At 35.0% G+C, this 22,979-nt stretch overlaps 3 protein-coding genes across 3 annotated transcripts; 1 reads left to right on the top strand and 2 right to left on the bottom strand.

The window, feature by feature from the left end:
• Nucleotides 1-821: 821 nt before the first annotated feature.
• On the bottom strand, nt 822-3,107 carry LOC131847199 (transcriptional adapter 3). The gene has a single exon (XM_059196687.1). It carries the CDS (start codon nt 2,863-2,865, stop codon nt 1,474-1,476), a length of 1,392 nt encoding a protein of 463 aa, XP_059052670.1. The 5' UTR covers nt 2,866-3,107; the 3' UTR covers nt 822-1,473.
• A 434-nt stretch (nt 3,108-3,541) lies between these two features.
• LOC131847161 (zinc finger protein 624-like) lies at nt 3,542-18,932 on the top strand. Its single transcript, XM_059196638.1, has 15 exons — nt 3,542-4,072; nt 4,617-4,886; nt 5,257-5,408; nt 8,507-8,684; nt 8,888-9,007; nt 9,600-9,740; nt 10,278-10,361; nt 10,945-11,041; nt 11,235-11,457; nt 12,571-12,676; nt 12,998-13,118; nt 13,848-14,006; nt 14,569-14,737; nt 15,711-15,797; nt 16,163-18,932. Exons 1-15 carry the CDS (start codon nt 3,796-3,798, stop codon nt 16,205-16,207), a joined length of 2,229 nt encoding a protein of 742 aa, XP_059052621.1. The 5' UTR covers nt 3,542-3,795; the 3' UTR covers nt 16,208-18,932.
• Nucleotides 18,933-19,921: 989 nt separating this feature from the next.
• Nucleotides 19,922-20,984, bottom strand: LOC131847160 (protein twist). Its single transcript, XM_059196636.1, is given in 2 exon segments — nt 19,922-20,870; nt 20,873-20,984. Coding segments are annotated over 2 exon segments (1,032 nt in total). The 5' UTR covers nt 20,970-20,984; the 3' UTR covers nt 19,922-19,935.
• Between the last annotated feature and the right edge of the window lie 1,995 nt (nt 20,985-22,979).

The following is a 22,979-nucleotide window of genomic DNA, read 5'->3' as shown; positions in this document are numbered from 1 at the left end:
TTTACATGAAGACAGCAATAAAACGAAAGCCCACATTTACATACAGTTTTTTATTTATTTATTGGTTATTCGAGATAAAAAAGTACATATCTTCAAATATAGTAAAACTTACAGATTCGTAAAACTCAAAAACACACATTTGAGTTTTAAGTTTGTATTAATATTAAATATTACAAAACTGAAAATAAGTCCCTTTATTAAAAAGTAATATTGGTTCGAATACTAACAATATACGTATGCGGTAAATTGCACATCCACCTTTATGCGGTCTCCCTGAAAATATATAGTGATGGAACCACATTGCAGACATACTGGTCAATTTACGACAATAGTATAATTATTACTAATTATCAGTCTATCATCTTGTTTTGAAGATCATTAAATACTATTAGTAGTTAAAATAGAGGTGTATAAATTGAATAGTGTACACTTAAAAGATTTCAACTCTCTGTACCTACTAGGATTCTCATTCTAGTGCGAGATTTTTGGGTCTTCGGTACATAATTGACAATTACGTAACTTTGTACGAGATTTTCATTTACGAAATAAGTAGATAATAATAATAATAATCTCAGGATAATTCACACAGCGCCATCTAGACCCAAGATAAGCTAGTTAAAGCTTGTGTTATGGGTACTCGATAACTGATACAAATACATAGATTTTTTTTCGTAAATACATAGGTACACATTATACATAGAAAACACTCAGACCGATACAACAATCATACTCATGAATACAAATGTTTGTGCCCTGCGAGGAATCGAACCCGCGACCATCGGACGTAAAGCGGTGTGCTAGACCGCTAGACCACCGAGGTCGTCAAAGCTGACAATAATGCATGAGGACAGAGCTAAATACAAGCATTAATTTTGCATGTATGACGTTAAATAATTTGAGATAGGCAAACACTACTACAAAATTTAAATAAAATAGGTACCTCTTTCAGTCTTTTAGTTTGAAGACCTATTTCCATGTTTAAGTAATAAAACTCATAAAGCTCTAGAATGTGTTTTAATAATTAAAAAAATTAGAACTAAAATATTTCCTTGGTTGGAGAAAATATCTAAAAGCAATGGTGACACTTACGTTGATTAAATGTTCTCTTATTTGTCAAGACTGGTTTTTCATGAATTAGAAATTGAATATGTTAACATTTCATGACCTACCAATTCAATATATTTATATAATAAGCATACTTATTCTATATACATTTAATGAGAGATTACTGATTTTGATGGTTACAAAATTATAATGAAAATTAGTTCTCTTATACAAGTTAAAACCACTCCTAAAATTGCTACACAGTGTGCTATAAAGAGTCTACATAGAATCAAGAAAAATGTCTGCACTGAAATGAACTTGTTTTAAAAAATATGATAATTGCTTTGCTCAGAATATTAAATAGAAAAGTAACATAACAAATATTTATAATGACATTTCATAGATTTCATAAAATTAATATAACTAAAATTAACTTGAATTTGGTCCAGTTAAAGGTAATGCATTAATTTCTTTATTAAGCCTGATTTGTTCATTGATTACTTTCCATGCATCTTCCTTTTCTTTTTTTGTGACAACACGCTTCTTCTGCTTTGCAGCTACCATTTTTTTGTAAATATCAATACATTCCATATCCACCTGATCCAATTGTTTCTTCAAATTTAGTCTAATCATCTCTTGTTTACATAATGTAATTAGACTTTTAAGATTACGGCAGTTGTCTTTTCTCACAGCAGTAAGTTCAGTCTGACATTTCTTGATTTCTGCCAGTATTTCATCATCAGCTGGATTTGTTAGGGGTGGCAAGTCTTCTAGATCCAAAATACCTTGCTCAACTAATTCTTTTCTCAAACATTTTTCTAGGGTCAATGAATTTTTGTAACTATTTTTTGTAGTAGCAGCTTGCTTAACTTTTATATCTGGTACTTCATAAGGCATAACATTTTCTTCCATTAATGCTGATACTAATCTTTGTGTTAAAGGACCTGTAATCATGTTATCACTTGTTTTTTCTAACTTTTTACGCAAACTTGAAGCATCTGGTGACATGCCAGTTTTCTGTTTATTAGTATTAGAAGCATTTTGATCCTCTGCTAAATGCTCATCAGCCCATACCTCAGAGTAATGTTTACCAAGTGGTGGTATAGGAGGTAAAGTTGTATTACTGCTCTGCCCCAATAGTGATTCCAAAAATTTTATATCATCCAATGTAATTGGTGCACAGTATGGTTCCACAGAACTCCAAAATTTATATGGTATATTATTCTTTGGTAAAGCAAACTGTGATAACTCTAGTTTTACCGAATTGTCAGAGTTTACTCCATGATCATTAGGATAATTATGAGAAGCACTGGATGCATTTGAGAAATTTTTGAACTTAGGCACTTTGGGCTGATTTGATAACTTAGTATAGTCTTTGGTTTTTAATAGTTTATCCTCTAAAAATTTTCGCTTTACAGGATATTGCAATTGTTTACCAGCAGCTTTTCCTTTCTTTTCTCTTTTAGATTCATTTGTGTCAATACTTTCTATTTCTGATTGAAAGTATCTTATGCGGAGAGCTGTATTACACAAAAGTGATTCCAATTCTAGTTGTAGCGCATCAAGCTCATCCATTCCAATAGTTTCATCTGCAGATCTTGTAGCAATAGCTGTGAAGCGTGGTAAACTTGTTGCATTATCTTGTATTTTGATATATGGTATAGGACATACATCAACTTTCGTTTTTCCAACAGAAACCGAACCAGGTATTTTCGCTGGTTTATTGTAAGGAGATATACCAGGACTTGACGGCTTTCCGTTATCATGGCCCTTACTAGCCATTCTCACTTTACTATTATGGTGCATTCTTTTACCTAACATTTTGAACTAAGTTTAAATTAAATTTACCCGCGAATAATATACTGTGTAAAGATATATGTAAGTAGACATATAGCAAAGTTCAGTAGAGCGTAATTAGTCTAAGTTATTTGACAATTAAACACTTGCAGTCACTTATTCATTATTGAAAAATGTTTTGGAATGAAAATAACACGTTAATTTGAAGGATGCTAAATAAAAAATATAACTCGAGTATACTATCAGACAAGTAAGATAAACAAAATGGCGTTTGTGAATCAATATTTTTATTTTTTAAATATTTTACTGAACTGGAAGCTTCACTGCCTACAAAACAAACAGACAACGATGGCCAAATTGAAAATCATGTTTTTCAAATTATTGACTAAAAAACTGGTTTCAAACTTAATACAATAAGGACCAACGTTAGAGACGGTGATATTTCAATTGCCTTGGGTATCTTCAAATTGCGTAATTATTTTCAGGAAGGAATAAATTTTCCATTGCCTGATTTTTTAAGATAATTAGTGCTTACCTAAGAATTTCTATGAATATGAAATAAATATACTAAAATTTAATTTTTACATTACATAGATAACTATGAAAATAACCTAAATGAGACTAATAGTGTGAAAATATAATATGAGATCTGTGAATATAATTTATACTCTGTGCTCATGATGCGGATTATAAAAAAATTATACGTCAAATTTTCTAAGTTTTACCTTCCGTACTCTCTTCACTTATCAGTTTCAGTGTATAATTAGTGTGAAGTTCTTCATATATAAAATGGATTTGTTGAGAACATAGATACAAACCGAATGTTCTGTCCTAATAGCTGTAGTACGAAGATATATAAATTAACTCATACTCACCATCAGACAATAATATGCCCCCTGCCCTTCCTTGAACAAATTGCACTCATAATACACATGTGTTGTAAATACTTTTATAATGGAAGATTTATTAATGAAATGCCCCCTTTGTTGTGATAAAAAGTTTTCTTCAAGGTTATTACTTGCTGAACATTTATCAAACATAATTTCAAACCTTATTTGTCCAATTTGTAAAAACAAATGGTCCTCAATAGCTCATCTTATTGAACATTTAAATCTTGATGATTGCCAACCAGATAGGATAGTTGAATCGTTAGGAATACCGGTACTGGAGGATAGATCTAATCAAAATGTTACTGAAAATAGTATATCTGAATCGAAGGCATTTGTAAATGGTGAGCTCATAAATGAATGAATTACATGTTGTAGGATCCAATAAATATTTATTTAATTATTAAATTCCTTATATATATTTACCTACTTAACCTACTAAAAGAATTTGACTAAGACCCTAACTGCTGGTCACACTTAAAACAATGTACTATACAATCAGTTTTTCTAACCATATGATTTGTATTTTTTGTTATAAAATACACTTGCAAACTAGTATATTATATACCAAAAAACATCTATAAGTATTTAATATAATAATATTATCTATAAAATTTATGGAAATAATATAGAATAAATTTATTGTTATAACTACTTATTATACATTATAGTAGTAAAATAAAACTCAGTCCAATTTGGCAAAAGATGTTGCATAACATCTAACATCTAAAAACATCTTTGTTATAGTTGGTTAAAAGTAGCAAATACTTAGATTATTAGTGTATACTTAATGGAATTACATTTATTATTATTATATTATTATTTTCAAATACCCATCAAATAATATTATTTGATGGGTATTTGAAAATAATTAAATCTTTTTTATAGGAAGTGTAATTAAAAGTGAAGACCTAGAACAAGTCTCTGTTGAAACAGTAACTGAAGAATCAAAGGAAATTGACAGCAAAATGTATGTAGAGTTACTGAGCAAGCAATTGACAAAACCATGCCTTCAGACCCAGGAGCTAAAATTTGTAGAAGAGGATGGTGAAAGTAGATACGTTATTATGGAACAGGAAGATTCAGATCTCAATTTGGAGAATACAGTAGTAACTAAGCAGAATAATGATGGCACTATATCTTTGACAACGGTGAAAGGTAGTTTTTTAATTAACTGGAGCTGCTAACATGTTCAGGTTCACCTGATGACAGGCTATAGTTATATACATACAGCATACTCTTGGATACATCGGCCATCATGTTTCTGTACCCTGTAATTTCATCCATATTACATAATAATTATCATATAATCTATCATCAATAGATTGTACTGTATGTGCACCACAGTTTCTACTTCAATCATCATGAAGAAATATACAAGGCCTAGATACTGATTCTGCAAAGTGAACCTTGTTAAATATAATTTAGTTTATCTCTTCAATTATAGGACTTTATTTTTCAACTATATCATTCAATTATATTTTTTAATATCAATATAATCAGTAGACTTATTTTGACAAACTCTCAGTTTCAGATTTAGAGGTAGATCAAGGAACAACAGAGACAGAAGCAGAGGAAACATCTGAGGAGATATACAGCTGCAACACATGTGGTGTCTCTTTCTCCTCTGTCATAGATCATATACAGAATTATCATAATGATCAAGAAGTAGTTGTTGAGGTAAGTTGGGTTTGTACAATACATATAATAGGCACAAAGTACAATACTAGAAGATATAATTATATATATTCAGATTATTTGAGAAAAGTATACTAGAGATACCTTCACATAATATATCCTTTTTTTTTTTTTTTTTTTTTTTTTTTTTTTTTTTTTTTTTTTTTTTTCACGTCAGGAATATCCATCATGGAGAACCATTCGTGCACCGTGCGGCCTTGTGGCCGGGCTCGCTGCAGCGGAAACAGATTCCGCTGCTGTCTTCCCCGGCGGTGCATCGGATGCCCACATGGCCTGTAAGCAGGCACCGATAACACCGCTGAGGACGCGGGTCCAGCGACTGTACCCGCGCCATCACCCACCCTATCCGTAGCCGGCCGGCCTCGGCCAACTTCTTGGCGGCAGCCACAGGGCACCGCACCCACACGGAGCCCGTACCCTGGGAGTTGCGCCGGATTTCCCCGGATTTCACCGAGGACTCCAGGCAACCCCCTCGCGCAGACCAGCGACGATCCCGTCAGCCACCAGTGTCGAGTCATCCAGGTCTCCGATTCTCAGCTCGGCCGACTTAACTGGCCTGGAGACCCGGACGACGTCCTCGGACAGGACCTCCTCGATCCTGGCGGCCAACGCGTCCGCCGCCTCCCCTGTGTTGGTACCGGGTATTTCAAGAATACGGGCTCCGGTCCTTCCCACGCGGAACCTCAGGTCGGTGATACCGAGCTGGGCCAAGGAGATCTTGGCCTTCGCCTCGGTTAGCACCGACCCGTAGGTGACGCCCCGCTCCTCGGCTCCCGGCCTCATGGTCAGGACGACCGCCGATGACCGAGGGGGACGCGCTTTCACTTTCCGCGCGGAAGGCTTCCGCTGCGGTTGCTCCTTGTGGCCGCCGCTTGGCGCCTTCGTTGGTCGCGCGCTGGTGGGACCCGCCTGGCTTGCGCCAGCACCTTTGCGCTTCCCACGCCTCACAACCGTCGCCCAGCCCTCCTTGTTCGCTCCAGACGTCGACGGTTGTGAGGCATGTCCTCCACTGGGCTCTCGAACCCTGTCAGCCGCTGCACCGGATGATCCGGCAGTAGGCATACTCTTGGCGGCCTTTTGCGGCCGCGTTCGCTTCGCCGAAATCCGCTCCTCCATTTCGGCGAAGCGGGTGTTCATCATTTCGCCTACTCGCCGGATGATCCGGTCTTCGGCGTCCTCTGACAGGGTTCGGGGCGTGGCACCTTCCGGCGCTTCCGCCGTAGTCCCCGTAATCACCACCGGCGGGAGCTCGGTGGCGGTCTGCAGCTCCTCCAGCTGGCGCATGGTCTTATGCAGGGCGGCGCGGTCTAGAGCGTTGGACTTCTTAAGGTCCTCTAGATGTCTGGCGCTCTCCCGCGCCTGCCTCTGCCATTCCTCCCTCTCCGCCTTCAACGCGGCCAGCTCTTCGGCCAACGCGGCGGAAGACTGCGACGCCATCTGGAGCTGTCGGAACTTCTTCCTCTCCTCGACAGACTCCTTCAGCATCGCAGCCTTCATCTCCCTGACCATGTTCAACTCCTCGCGGAGTTTGCGGATCTCCCGCCTGAGGGCTTCCTCCTCCGGGTTCGACGACCTTTGCCTCAGGGCACCCGACGCCAATCGGATGGTGTGGATGGCGCGGTTGATCTCACCGACTATAGTGCCCTTCAGGTTGCTGGACTTTCTCACTGCAGCAAGGACCTGAAGGGCACTATCCTCAACCTTGGCGCCCAGCTCGTCGGCGCCCAGCGTGGCGTTCTCCGCTGACTCCCTGCGGGCGCGCGAGACGGACCTGGACGATTCGGGTTCAGAGGCCGAAACCCCTGTACCCGATCGCGCCGCAGACTTGGCCGCTCGCGCTCCCCTCTTGGCCGTTGGAGGGCCCCTGGCCCTGCTCCTCCGTGCCGCAGATGACAGCTGCACGTGGTTGGCTTCGTCATCGTCAGAGTCCAGCTCTTGACCCCTCTCAGCGATCCTCCTCTTTCGATGTTTTTTGGGGGGCGAGGTACTCCCTCTCGCCTCCCCAAGGTTGTCATCGGACCGGAATGACATTGAGGACCCTGTGCATTCCGAGTCCATGTCCGCCACGTGCAGTTCGAGGGCCTCGAGATAGTTGACGGCCCCGTACTTCCTCATCAGCTCCCTCTGGTACTTTTCCTCATCGCTGTTCGTGTCCCCCCCAGAGTACGTGGGACGGCCCACCCCCGGCAAATCCGGTGCGGTGGGGGAGGATTCTCCGGCCGCAGAGCGACCGGTACCTCCCTGGGGTAATATACTTTTCCGTTCAGCCATGAGTTGTATTGTTCCTTTTAACGGGTGTGGTCCCGACCTCCTGCCACCAACGACGAAGAAAGAAAAAAGAAGAACAACCAAAAAGACAGCAAAGACAAAAGACAGAAAAAGACAGACAAACAACCAAAGACAAATAAAAACCAAAATAAATTAAAACAAATAAAAAGAAGACAAAACAAACGAAAACAAAATAAGAAGAAACAACCAAAAAATAAAAACGAAGAGAAAGTTGGGGGGGTTCGCCGGCTCCGGCAGCCTCGACCTTGTCGAGGCATGGGAAACCGCGAACACGCCCAACCTGCCGGGCTACTGGCCGACATAGTAGCCGTATCCCGAAGGAACGACTACTATCCCGCCCGGGGCGTACCAGAACCAAACCATTGCTCGGCCACCGTTCCCCGCGGACGTATCCACGAGGATGGGGAAGCCTCCCAATGGCAGGCCCATACTAGGAGGTTGCCCGACCCACGCCCCTCACATAATATATCCTGGGATAAGACCAAATAAGTAATCTTTATTGAAAGCCACTCCACTGTTTAAACATAATTCAGGATTCAGTGACTGAATAACAACAAAGTATTATATAAATAGTATAATATTAAATTTAAATAAATCATTAATTTTACTGGAGCATGATAATGTAAAGAATATTAAATAAAAAAATTATAAAATTACTTCATGAAAAAGTTGAAAATAAAGATCCTTATTTTGTTAAGAATAATGTCCTATTAGTATTTTAGGTTTATTTATTTAACTTTTACATAAAATGTAATGTTTTATACATTGTTATGTGTAATAATCTGTTATAGGAACCTTTAGAGGAAGCTGACAATGAATCAAATGGGATTTCTATACAGTTAGATCCTCTTGCTAAGAATGGTCATCCACCTAATGACACAGTAGTTCCTCGGCGAATGATCACTGACACTGGCAGTATTGTGGAAGCGCCATTATACCTTAAACATACAACTGTTTTGTTATCTGATGGTAAGTAAACTAAAATACTCCACTTTTGTACCTACTTATTTTTCCTTTAGAGAATAATAATAATATTTACATCTGATATGTGGTTACATATGTCTGATTTACCTAATCCATTTGGACTTTTCTGCTAATATGTCTAAATCCGTCAGGTTAAGTGTACTATATGCAGTGCCGTGTAATATAATGTTATTGTGTTCTGCTTACAGTTCCAAGTGATTCCATAAAAGAAAACATTGGGGAAAAACGAGGGCGCCCCCCGGCAAAGCGATATGTCCAAATTGAAAAATTCTGCGATAGTATTGTTAAAGATATAAACCAAAGTGATGGTAAGCTTGTTAATATATTATACCAGTGAAAGTTTTTGCAGTTTTGAGAAACATATCACGAATGTGATACACTGATTGATTTCATTTTTGTTTCTGTGCTATACAAATTATATACATACTTAAACTACAATTGCAATCTAAGTGATTTGAATCGTATTTGAACATACACTAATAAGGATTAATTATTCATACAATAGTTGTAAATATCTGAGGTTCATGAGTATGTCAACACAAACACAGTAGCCGAAGAGATAAAACACCACTACTCCAAGTACAAGACACGGCTAGTAAACCATCCTAATGTGCTGCCAACCAACTGATAGTCTCTGACAACATACGTCGGCTTAAAAGTCGTAGGCTACTGGAACCCGATGATTAAACAGGACCACCAAAAGAGGCGATGATGCTGCTGGGAATCACTCTCTACCCGCGACGCAGCACATCTATTCATAGTCTCCGACTGATTGCAGGATTGGCACAGAAAAAAAAAAGAATATAATAGTTGTAATAAAGTATATAAATGTATGTTTTCCTGCATAATTGTATAGGTATTGCTAGTTTAATATGTTTTTGTAATTCTTTTTCTTTTTAGAAAAGGGGGGTCCCTACCATAAAGTTACAGTGAAAGATGTTAAAACAACGGATGGTAATGATATTAAAATGTATCATTGTATGTCATGTGATATTTATGTTGGTAACTTAGAAGAGTTTAAATCATACACCTGTAAAACATGTAAGTATGTTATATAATTCTCCTGTCTGAGCATTGATATTGTAACACTGCGATTTCACGAAACATACTTACATTAAATATAGGTAAATCAACTTAAAGACGATTTGCGTTAGTAGTAGTGTATGGTCAGTAGACAAATAAATACATAATTACTTTATATATTTTTCTTATTTTTATAGGTAGGTACTTAATGTTCATGCCTTGTAAATATAAACGGTAGTATGGGAAATTCTTTTAGTTTTGGTATCCCATTAACCGAGAGATGCATCACCGATTGCAGAACATTAATCTAAAATGCTGCAAATACAGGGAAAATGTATTTGTTTATTCTTCCTCTTACGTTACACAGACCATGAAAACATATAAAGTATTAATGTATAAAAGCTTCTTTAAATATAAATTACCTAAACTACTACAGTTGATTCAATGTCAGTTTTAGTTGTAGGTAACTTACTGCCGTACCGCAACTTAATGCTAAAAGGAAGCACATTGAACACTAAGTCTATCCGTAATTTTGATGCAATTGTAATTTTGCAGTGAAGTTCTCCTGTCCCCATTGTCCAGTGGCATATGAAAATTCGAAATCCCTGAGTGCGCATATGAAAGCTCATAAGTCAAAAGGTAATGTATCCGTATTTGTACATTAATTGCCTTATATGATATTGAATATTTTGATTATAAATATTTGACAACGATGGGGCGGGTTAGGGGGTGTAAAATTACTGAAATTGGTGTTGGTGTGACGTAATTTATAGGTGGACCCTTATATCCTACCACCATCAAACAGCATTACCAATTTCGATCCTAACTTTGAATATAAAATATAATTGCAATGGGTCATCAATGTGGGTCCAAGAACCAAAAACTAGTACGGAGCAAGTGCTTGGGTGGAAAATCAGTACCTGAAGCAATGGCGATAATGTTGGTAACAGAAATTATTACAACGCCGTTTGCTTATAACTCAAGGCACTTATACCGTATGAATGATATGTACGGATTTAACTGTAGAGGAAGACCGAAAAAGAGATGTATGGCCTGTGCGAAAAATGATATGATAAGAAAGAGAGAAAATAACAAGATGACTGCGAACAGGGATGAATGGCAGAGAAAAACATATTAGGACGACTACAAATAAGTAGGATAAGGAAAAATAATATGCAGATATGTACGGATTTATTCTATTTGCGTCGTTTTTTTTTTTCAGATAAAGCAGATACGATTTACGAATGCGAAATTTGTAATACCATATTCCCAACAAATAAATCATTAAAACTTCATAAACGAATGCATGATCCGATCAAGTAAGTGTCTATAAAGTAGAGGTTTAGCACACCCTTTTGATTGCGATGGTCTCGGATTCAATTCCTTGCATGGTACAAATAATTATTTTCTTGAGTATGGTTGTTTCTCTTGCATTTTTCTATGTATATTATGTATATTTTATAAAAAAAGTAATGATGTGTTTTGTTTGTACAACATCTTATTATTTCACAGATCACGTCCCATAGATCCGCCAGTAACCACAGCAGAGGGTGAAGAGACGGATAGTGCTCGATATATGTGCACGATATGTGAGAAGATGATTCCGGTGGACTATAAAACCATACACCAAAATTCCCATAAACACGATAACAAAATGAACTGTAGCGTATGTAATAAGAAATTCCAATCAAATGAATATTTGGAAATGCATATGAGTGTACATAATTTAGATAAGGTAATTATATATAAGCTATTATAAAGAATCTGTCTATACGAACTGTTTTCTAAGGTAACTAGAGGCGCAAAGAACGATAAACTAGTTCAAAAGAAGAAGAAAATTCCTAATATTTCGACTTTCTCTCTTTTCTATGTTAGTACTACTAGTACTATTAGTACTAGGATGCCACGCTATCCTGTAGATACCAGTAAATAACTTAAAGATTTTTTCGTGCCCCGTGACATTCCCTTAGATCTCTCTAAAGTTGTTACTATGATGATACTAAATAGGGTACTACACAATTTTAACTGGCTTTTCTCCATTTATAATATGCTTTAGACATGGGGAGAGATGAGAATACTCCTTGTATGTTGTTACTGTACCTTTTGTAGATGTAAATTAGTTTTTTATGTATGTATTATAATGGAATAGTGTACCCGGGTACACTAATGCACTGACGGGACAACCGTGGAGGATAAAGTCAGGGTAGTTACCTATTGTGATGAATACACATTCCGGACTACTTTAATCCGGCTAAATGTTGGCCGCAGCTGGTCTATACAGCTTCATCGGGCGATATGGGGCGAGTGCAGATGGCAGTCCATGTTCGCGGAAGGATTTATAGAACTCACGCCTGACAGATACGACTTTAGTCTGAGGGCATCGCTAGGGTCCCTGGACCCTTCGAACCTGAGCTAAGGTCACCCGTTTCAATTTGATGGGAGATCGATCGGAGGGTGTAAACACTTTGTATCTTGTTAGCGATACGGTTATTAGTGTCTATTACTGGCAATCCCCTTTATCCTATTTATTATTATTATATTATTATAATGAAGCCTCTGTTTTATCTATTCTGACAAAAAGCAGCAATATCATATTCAAGACATTCTTTAAGAATTATTAAGAACACTTAATCTTAATAATTCTTAAAGAATTTCGATAACTTGTAACGATTTTTGATAACTTTATCGAAAATCGTTACATCCGAGGTCGTTGCATAAGGCGAATGGGTAATTAAGCACTAGTACAGACATGAATCAACTTTTCATTGTTCCATTGCCTATTATAACGATAGAACTTTCAGTTCAGTTTATGAAAGGTATATGATAAAATTTTATGAAAATATTTTAGGTACCGGTTAGTAAAACTGACAAATCACTTCCATATAGCTGTCTTTACTGTACACGACGATTCGCGAGACCACACGAAAAGGTGAAACATGAGAGAATACATACAGGTAAATCAGAAGAACGTGAAAATATTACTATATATAACTCAATACTCATTCAAAACGGATTGAAATTAATACACAGATAGATTATGACGAAATTACTAATTTATTCATTTATTACGGGATTTACGGGAACAAATGTAACTTTTTTTAAATAGATATATTAATGTGTTAAAGTGTGTCTTACAGATAATAATTATTATGTTACATACTAAAGAATACTTTCTTCTTTCTTCGTTAATACCTAACCTATTTAAACTCAAAGACTAATTGCCACACTTTACTAATTCTATTTAATTATAATGGAAATTAATTTTTGGTACACAGGCGAGAAACCGCACGAGTGTGAGATATGCGGGAAGTCGTTTCGCGTATCCTATTGCTTGACCCTGCATATGCGGACTCATACCGGCGCACGGCCCTATGCCTGTACGCATTGCGGCAAACGGTAATATTAATAAAGTAATTGCAAACAAACATTTGAAGCTCATAGTGAAAGTTTATACGCTACGTGGTGATCCGTTTGTTAGCCATTACTGTTACATAAAAAAACTATGAACCATTACCAAGGGAAGACTGAAAATGTGTATGCGTCTTGTACAAATCTGCCCATTAGGCAGTGGAATTACAGATTAAGAGGCATGACATCTTGTCCTTTGGAATGAGAACATGTGAGTGGAATTACAGGTGTCACATCAAGTTGTGATGTCCGTGGTATGGTTCGTGTATACAGTATATTAATATATATGTATATAATTAAGAGTGCACAGGGAATTATTCCGTAATTATTACAGATATCAAAAAACTATATCAAAAGTATGTTATGTATTTTATGGATATCGAATCCTATGACTATTGAAGATGACATGTATTATCTTCTCAAGATGGTTGTAATATTTTGTAACTATAATTATTATAATATGATGTTATTTATTGTGTCGGTATACATTTTTTATGTATCATATTTACAAAAATATATGGTGATAAGACTGCATTTTATTATTACTTTCCAATGTACTGTTTTTCTTATTGCATTTCTTCTCTGTGCACAGTAAAAAGGAATATTTAAATATCAGTGTCTAGTGTTAAAAGTTTGTGTTATGGGTATAACACAAACTTTTAACACGGGACTGTATGACGCTATGTGAATTGTCCAAAGTATTTATTTGTTTATTAGCTTCAAAGCGCACAGCGTATACAACCACCATTTGCTGACACACTCGGAGGTGCGCGCGTATAAGTGCCCGTACTGTCCGAAGGCGTTCAAGACCTCCGTACAACTCGCAGGCCACAAGAATTCCCACACTAAACCATTCTCATGTCAACATTGCAATAGGTATAGTATATGAATAACATTATATTGTACCGTTAATAAATAAATAGGTTCAGCTTATTAAACCTTACTAAATAATTTAAAATTTAAACAGCCAGTATATTAGCCACAGCACTATCCATAATAATATGGTTTATCTGTTCCTAAGTTTGTTACCTTTTCACGACTAAGCAGATAAATGTAATTAATGAAATTTAGTAAAAAGGTAGATGGTATTATGAGGACAAATGTAAGCTTTCTGCTATGTGTCAAGCAGACGAAGTCACAAGTAAAATTTTGTATTTCATAAACTACAAAGAGTTCAAGTTGAAATTTTGAATAATTTTAAATACTATTGATCCCATCATTATTACTGGAATTATAAACTTTAGGAAATATTTTCTTATTTCCATATGAACTGTGTTCCTATTGGAATTTAGTTGCGTATTTACTTTATTTATAAAACTGTGCCACTAGGCATGTGTGTACCTTTTAACGCAAAATCTTTAACTGAAGCTAATACTTTAGTATATGTGTATATACTGTGCTATAAAATTTAATTTTTATTATGGTATGTTATTATCAGGCCTTTCGCGTCCCTGTACGCAGTGCGTGTACACACGGAGACGCACCTGCGTCAAAACAACCTTAAGTTCTCTTGTGACTTGTGTGGCGCGAGTTATGCACGTGCCTTCGCTCTCAAGGACCACGTAAAGCAGGTCCACAAACAGGAGATCGATGACTCCGATCAAGCTGTAAGTAATCATGTGTATTTTTAAGAAATAATTAATAACTCAGTTTGTATCCATACTAATATAAATGCCAATGTGTCTGCCTGTTTTTTTTTTACTTTTTCAAAACTAAACGAATGATTGAAGCTTAAAGTTTGACTTGCAGATATATTGTATCAAGAGTATGGACACAGATGTAGGCTAGCATTGTACATACGAAATTTTGTCCATCTGTCTGTTTGTTACTTTTGCATGCCTGATGGATCTTAATAAGCTTTGATGTGACAAGAACATAATATTCGTGATACAATATGTTGACGCCAATTTATCGCAAATCTATCTTTTATCTAAAAATGCGAACGCAATTGCGGGTAATGATCAATATTCTATAAACATAATAGCAATTTAGTCGCTCATTTTCATAAATTACTTTTATTAGTACAATAGTTGAAATTTATAAGAGCTGTTCAACATGCAGGCTGTGTGATGCAGGCACACATGCAGACGTATACGAATACGTTTTGCAGAATAAACGTGCGGGCTTGTAAATTACGATAATTGGAGCAGTGCGATATGAATATAAATAGTTTAACCATAATGTATGTTTTTACATTTTGTAGTTCTTCTTTTATTTTATTTTTCTATGTTGTATAATTCTAAAGGCAAACAAGCTGACTGTCAAACAAACCTGATTGTATGCGGTAACCGTCGCCTACATACTTGAACAGCATCACTAACTACTCTTATAATATATCAATTCCCTATTTTTATGTAAAAGGAACAAATAGATCCCGGCCACCCCGGACATCACATCCTCATATGACGCCCACAGTACCTCTCATGCTTTGTCATTGTAGAAATAGGATGTCGTACCTTTGTGAAATAACAGGGTGTTATTTCACAGCTAAATCTTACACTTCAAACAGACTATTTTGTACTAAGTCTACCGAAAAAAAGAAAGTGTGATTTATAGTGTATCATGACTATTTTGTTACAGGCACCTTTAAGCTCCGACTGGTCAATAGCAGAAAACGTCGAGAGCGACGCGACAATACAAACACTCGATAAAGATTTATCGACAGAAGTATGTTTCTAACTAATAGAAATAAGTTAATTTTCTTATAAATTATACACACATCGTGACTGATATACATATTAATATCCCATAGATATACAAATAATTATTGTTTTTTTTTTATGCACAATACAAAATTTTATTATAGTATAAATGTTTGTTATGCTGCCTCATCGCTTAGATCTTTTAAACTACGCAACGGATTTTAATGCAGTTTTTAATAATACACAGACTGATTTAAGAGGAAGGTTTATATGTATAATATACTACATATATTATACATATGCTTTTTACGGGTATACATTAGTGACAAGCCGGGGCGGGTTGCTAGTAAATTATAAAGAGGTTTGTCTAATCTAAATTCTTTCTTTCAGGTAACAATACTCGAAATGAATGCTACGGAACTAATAGTGCCCTGAGTAAATGATATTGTAAATAGTCAAAAGAAACGTAAACATCACAAAATTGTTTTATAACATACTTATAACTTTGTTATGGCTGTAAATAATGTGCAATTTACAATATATATTACGGATTTTATAAATTGAATGCATATTGTATGGTTAACTGTTTTTAGAGATATCGGAATACTTTCCTACTAAATAATCAAATATAGGTTACATATAATGGTGTATTATATACATCTGTATGTGTATAATTTATATTCATTGTTTCATTTCATAAAAGAATTCTATGTAAGATTAAGAAAAAAACAAATTTTATTATAAAATAATCGATTATTACTAACTCCTCTATAGTATATTAATAATGTAATACAGTTTTAATAACATATCTCAAATACTATAGTGAATAAACTATAGTGATACAAAATAATTAAGAATTCTAAATCTGAAACAAATATGAATATCTTGCATAAATCTGGCAACACTAGACCTATATCCCCTTTGTCGTCGATGTAAGTAGCTACGGGGTAAAGAACTTAATTTTACTTTAATAGTAAGAGTGCTATTATTATCCATTATCTATTTTTCTTTAATTATATCTAACCTGTTTACTACGATTTTTTATAAATCATCGTAAACAAAAATATAGATTAAGGGTAATGGGTTAAAGAACAAGATCCGATTGAAATATGTTATTATCATTGTTAATGTTCTAAAGAATTAATTTTAGTAATAATTTTATATCCTTATTTGAGAGTACTGCATTTTTAAAATTATATCATTATAAAGTTTGTTTTAAAACAATTATCAATTATTGTTTTTATAATGACTTTATTAAATCATATACATAATTATATATCATGTGTGCAATATACACAAAAATACTAAATATAGGATCTTTTCTATAGGTATTGGAATTAATTGTTTGTTAAAATGTATGTTTATGTTCACTTTAATGAAGTTAATAGATACTATACAAGCAATATAATACTACATAATACACACTTTGTATACATATTACAAAGTTTGTATTGATAATATTTTGCTTCATTCAAAGACCGAGCTATATATCGAGCGACAATGATCTAGCGGTTTATAACACCGCTTTACTTCCAATGATTGCGGGTTTCATTCTCCCATGATACTATGTTTTCTATGTACTTATATTTTATGTAATTATGATTACACATATATGTAATTGTAAAAATATTTAAGTATCAGTTGTTTAGTACCTATATTACAAGCTCTGCTAATTTGGGACTAGATGACGCTGTGTGAATTGTGTTTAGTTATTAATGTTTGTGAAAGTAAATGGCATCATTGATGCCGGGGATGACTGAAGAGACGGTAAAACAAATACTGACAAAATAGATGTATGTCGACTTCTTAAAATTAATATTGTTTTTACGTGTGCTGTGTGCTAAACGTGTTAACAGATATCTAAGTCAGCAACAAATTAAAAATTATAGTAATATTATTTAATATCATCAATTGTAATTGCAATTAACTGACTTAGAGAAGAAAAATAAAAGAAATTATTTATATAAAAAATCTTTGGTCCTTTATTCTCAAAATTTGTTGTTTTATTTTTTCTTTTAAATACTTTCTACTATTTTTTTTATTGTAATAATGTGAACACTTGGATCTAATACTTTCAAAAACGATTAAAATTTACTTGCTGGGACGTTTGCTGCAGGATGTCAGTAAACAACAGTACGGCACAGCCTGATATTGTGGCAAACACTAATTACTTAGTACCTAAGTACCGTTGACCGGGATACAATGTAGATGTCTATCTCTTCCATATTTTAAATATCTACTATCACAACTTAATTGTTTTCTACTTATATTTATATAATATTTGTTGAAAGTATCATTTATTTATTTAATTTAAAATGGCAAATCACAACTTTTAAGACACTTTATTATTAGATATAATTTAAAATAGTTCACCATTTTAAATTGGTGAGTCAGTTCAATATTAAACTCAACGATTGTATAAAAAGATACCGATCTAACAAACTACTCTCATTGATTTTTATAACAATAGTAAGAATGTGTTGTAATTCTAAGAAATGTTATCAATTCTCTATGAGAATGGTAATTCTAAATGCATTAGATGTCATTAGTTGATTGTTAATAATGATAAACCTATCTACCCGGCGGAAAAAATAATCTAAGTATTCAATTTATCATATAAGATACTACTACCTACTTTTATTTGCTATTTTATTGGTAATTGCTTTCTAATTGGCTAATGGCTGTCGTATTTTGTTTCCTAATAGTCCTTCTCTTTAAAACTATTGGATGATAAGTATATGGCGATGGGTGTCAAAGTGCACCCATCAACATTTACTTATCATCCAATAGTTTCAAAGAGAAGGACTATTATTACAACACCGGGCGGTGCTCGAGAAAGTAAAAAAATAAATATAATAGGTAAAAAGTTCAGCTTTATTTGTTGGTAATTTTAGAAATAACACAAATTGTTATTAGTTACCTTTCTAACATCAATCAAAGAAAAATAATATTAAGTACTTAACATAGTATCTACGTATATTTGTTGTATTCGAAGCAATATTGAGTGTAATTTTGTCAAAATTATTAGGTATTTTCTTATATTTTTGCGAATAAATGCAAAATCAACTGTGTGTATGTTTTTTTTTATAATACGAAGGAAATTCAGAAAGTAAGAAACGGCAAGTATAATATGACGCTTACATATCTAGATATTATTACAATTTTGTATAAGCAATAGAACAATAATATTATCAATTATTTTACCTTTGTTGTCCGATATTTATTGAAATAAAATAAAACTTTAAACTTATTATAGACAATAATTATTATTGTAATACATTTTAAGGTTTATTTTATTACGATTGCCTAGTTTTGCCTAGATATATCTGTTTTATTAATTTGTTATTTTATTAACAAAAATATATCTAACAGAATGTCTTCTTTTAAATCCTGTTTGTTGTTCTCCTATTGGTTGTTATGTTATGACCCTACTAAATATCGTGGTAATTAAGTTTGTATACTTACATGAGTAGTTATACAAATTTCAGTTCATGCAATAAAACTTTTTTAGAACTTATAAATCAGGTAGATTGTTATTGTTATATATTATATTAACTGTGTTTAAATTTTTACTACAATTAACTTTGTACAATTGTACTTACTTATTATCCAAATAAATACGTTTATATACAAGAAATTTCTTTTACTGTTATAAAGGAGCCTGCCTGAAAGTTAGCTTTACCCGTTTATATAATTTAATTTGAATATTTAGGTACTTTTGTACTTAGCATTCAGAATTTACATGTCTGCAATAGGTATTTATTGCAGATGAACTTGTCGATTAAGAAAACGAAACATAATTTAATAATATTTATTTAATTTTAAACAATAACAGCTTAATTAGACTTAAGTGTTCTTAGAATGGCACATTGTAATTAATTTTTGGTACACAGCTGTGTCGATAATATTTTTACATCACTATTATTTCACATTATATCTATATTTACTTAAAGTCTCCTAAAATAATATTTACATAAAGTCTCGAATTGTTACCTAACATTTATAAATTCTTAAATATTAACTATCACAAGATTTCGCGATTTTTAATATCTAAACTATCACTTCACAAATAGGTATAGTATTTGTCTTCAGAAATAATAATAAAATGGAATAATATAAGCGTCTTTTCAGTGTGAAATTGTCTGTACATATACAATTATACATCACGTCTGTCCATTCCACTCGCCCTCCATTCTCCAAACAGAGAAGGCGTAACTTAATTTATCTTGTGCTAAATACTTGCCGTGGTCGCTGCCTGTATCGCTACTGTTGTCACTACTAGATGCGGATTCACTATTGGCTAATATTTGATACAAAAATTCTATATACTGCGTTGCTAACTGCAGCGTCTGTATCTTCGATAGTTTGTCACTCGGTAAGGAGGGAATTATTTGTCTGAGACTAGCGAACGCCTCGTTCAAACTCTGCGTCCTCTGTCTCTCCCTCACGTTGGCCATCATTCTCTGAACCTGCATCTCTTCATAAGATTGAGTTTTTTTCCTCGCCGCTTTCGAGCGCTTTCTCGATCGTCTTTGTTCTTCCGTTTCAGTACTTCGCTCTTCTGATGATGTATGATATGTATCTATCACTTTAGGCACCTCGTGGTTATCATAGAAATTTTTCTCGTCCTGTGAATTAGAGTCGTCGAAGTAAAAACTTCTCGGAAACTGTCTTTGGTACTGTTGGTCATACTGTTGGAATGAAGGCTGCTGGTATTCGCGGTCATCGTTGTCGAACGATACATTCATGGGCCACGGTTGCAATACTTGCATTGTTCTTTCAGGTCCGTTGCTCAGATCAATAAGTTGTGGCGGCGAGGACGGCGTAAAATGTGTGTCCGTGTGTCTGTCTACTTCAACCGGTGCGTATCTGAAATACTGCTCCTCGTCTTCAGGGTATTCGAGATCTTCCTCACGTTTAATCGGCACTGATTTAACTTCACAACTGTCGTAGTTCATTTTTCGCTGTACGAACTCCCGCGGGCTCATGAATGCGCGGTATGAGGAACGCAAACGAGCTGCAACCACTGACTGCGAAGTCCTGCGCATGAGACGCGGCCCGCCCCTACCCGTCCCTTCATTGACAAGATACAAAAAATAACCATTTCCACCGCTCCGTTGCGCCTCCCAGAGCGCCGCCTCCTGCCGGCATCCGTAAAATCGCATGTGTTGGAGAGGGACAGACACAACAAAGCCATGTTGACCGTCTTCTGTTTATCTTGTCCATCATCTCTGAAACGTATTTACCGCTTACACATAGGTAGGTAGGCAGATGTGAATGTTTGGTCGCCGGTAGCCATAACCGATCGCATCGATGAACTCGCATCCTGTGAGACTAGCGACCTATCATATGAGTATGTGATGCGTGCTTATACCTTCATTTTATTATTAAATTAACAATAAATTAATATAGCAAATGTATGTAAAATTATTTATACTTAAATATATTCAAGTAAAATTAAAAGTAGATCTATCTAATATGCAATCAATGTAGATGACGTGTTGTTGGAATTGGAATATTTGTTATACAAATATATGTATGCTTTACCTTATATTCTTGGGTAACTAATAATATAAATTCTTAGTATAGCCAATATAATATTTTACGTGACATAAAATTTGGCGCCAGCCACCCTTGCTTGTAAGTTTTTTGTAGCGTCGTCGTCCTGTAGTCGTAACCGCCCGATACTAAAAATATCTCCTGACGCAATCAGACCAAGGAGTCGATCCCACGGCCACATCGAACCAAATTTATATTATAAATATTTAATTTATTTATCTCGCTACCAATAACAAAGTTCGTCGCGCCTGTTGTCTGTTTTGTATTATAACTTGGCTTACATACTGGGAGCATGTCAATATTTGAGATTATTTTTTTTGTATCGTTGATCTATAGTTGTATTGTTGTGGTAATAGGTACATTTAATTATATCTTTTTTTTTGTATAAATTGTAAGGAGGAAAGCAAACAAAGCAACAAAGGTACAGATAAAGACATTAGATATTAGGTATATTTTTTTATTTAAACATCCACCGGGATGCTCTAGTTAGACTAATGCTCTAGTTAAACTGTATCTAACAGTTTATAAACAGTAGACACAGTAACAGTAAACAGTAGAAAATCTTTTCAAAACTAATATAAAATTATACATACTTACCTATAGAATGGCAATTCATATATGATTACTGAAGTATGAAATAGATCGATGTTATACATGTAGGTACTAGAAGTAGTTACAGGAGGCTATACACACAGACAGTACATATATATGTGTAGCGAGGTAGACATTATTTATTAAAATCGTGTAATTGGGCTGTTAATAATATCTATAGGTACTCGTACTATGTACTAAGCCATACTGTCCGCACATGCGTTTGTTGTTTTATCCATTGCTTGACTATACGTGAGGTGTGTTTCAGGCAGTAATCCTGTATAAAAGAATTTCAGGGACATTGTATCTTGCGACAACTGTACGCTTCAGAGTCACACCTTGACAACAACTCTTCCCGAATCGTTGTTAGCAAGCACATTCCATGGCTCGTATCGCCTAGGTTTAAGGCTATGTTTTCTAGTTACAAAACGTGACGTGCGCAAATTCCGCGTTGGTTTTCAGTGGCGAATTTCGGACGTCTGTCCGTTTGTAGAGAACAGTCATAGGTAGATATATAGGTTTTTCTGTAAATTTCCTCGTGGAAGTGAAAGGAAATTGCTCTTAAGCAAATACCATAGTCCACAAATAGTCAGTCGTAATTAAATGGGTTATCCATTCATAATCATTTTAACGGCACAGTTCCTTCTTCGTTAATATGACGTTCCCACTTTCGTACTGTTTCTCTGAAAAACAAACGATGAAAACTAGATTTACCAATAAACTTCTTAATTAAGTTACAATACAAAAAACGCGTAGGAAAAGTGTAAAACTTTATTTATAGTTAATGGAAAAATATACAAAACACTGTTTAGGTACGTGACTTTACTATATTTATTTAGCTCCGGAACAGACTCCATTGAACCAAAAGTATCTTTCACCACTTTTTATAATAATCTGAAGTTTAAAGGGGACAACGATCCACTCTCTCAGTACTTACTTCAAAGGTGTTTTAAGCTGAGCAGATATTTATATCTACATATAGGCGTCAAGTGGAAAAGTGGAGTACTTATTTACTTTTGTCTGGGCAATTTTTTAAAAATTCTACTTGATGAAAGAA

Source organism: Achroia grisella, unplaced genomic scaffold (assembly GCF_030625045.1).
Source record: "Achroia grisella isolate CSIRO2021 unplaced genomic scaffold, CSIRO_AGI_Agris_v1 utg516, whole genome shotgun sequence".
Lineage (NCBI taxonomy): Eukaryota > Metazoa > Arthropoda > Insecta > Lepidoptera > Pyralidae > Achroia > Achroia grisella.
This window is presented reverse-complemented; position numbering and strand designations above follow the sequence as displayed.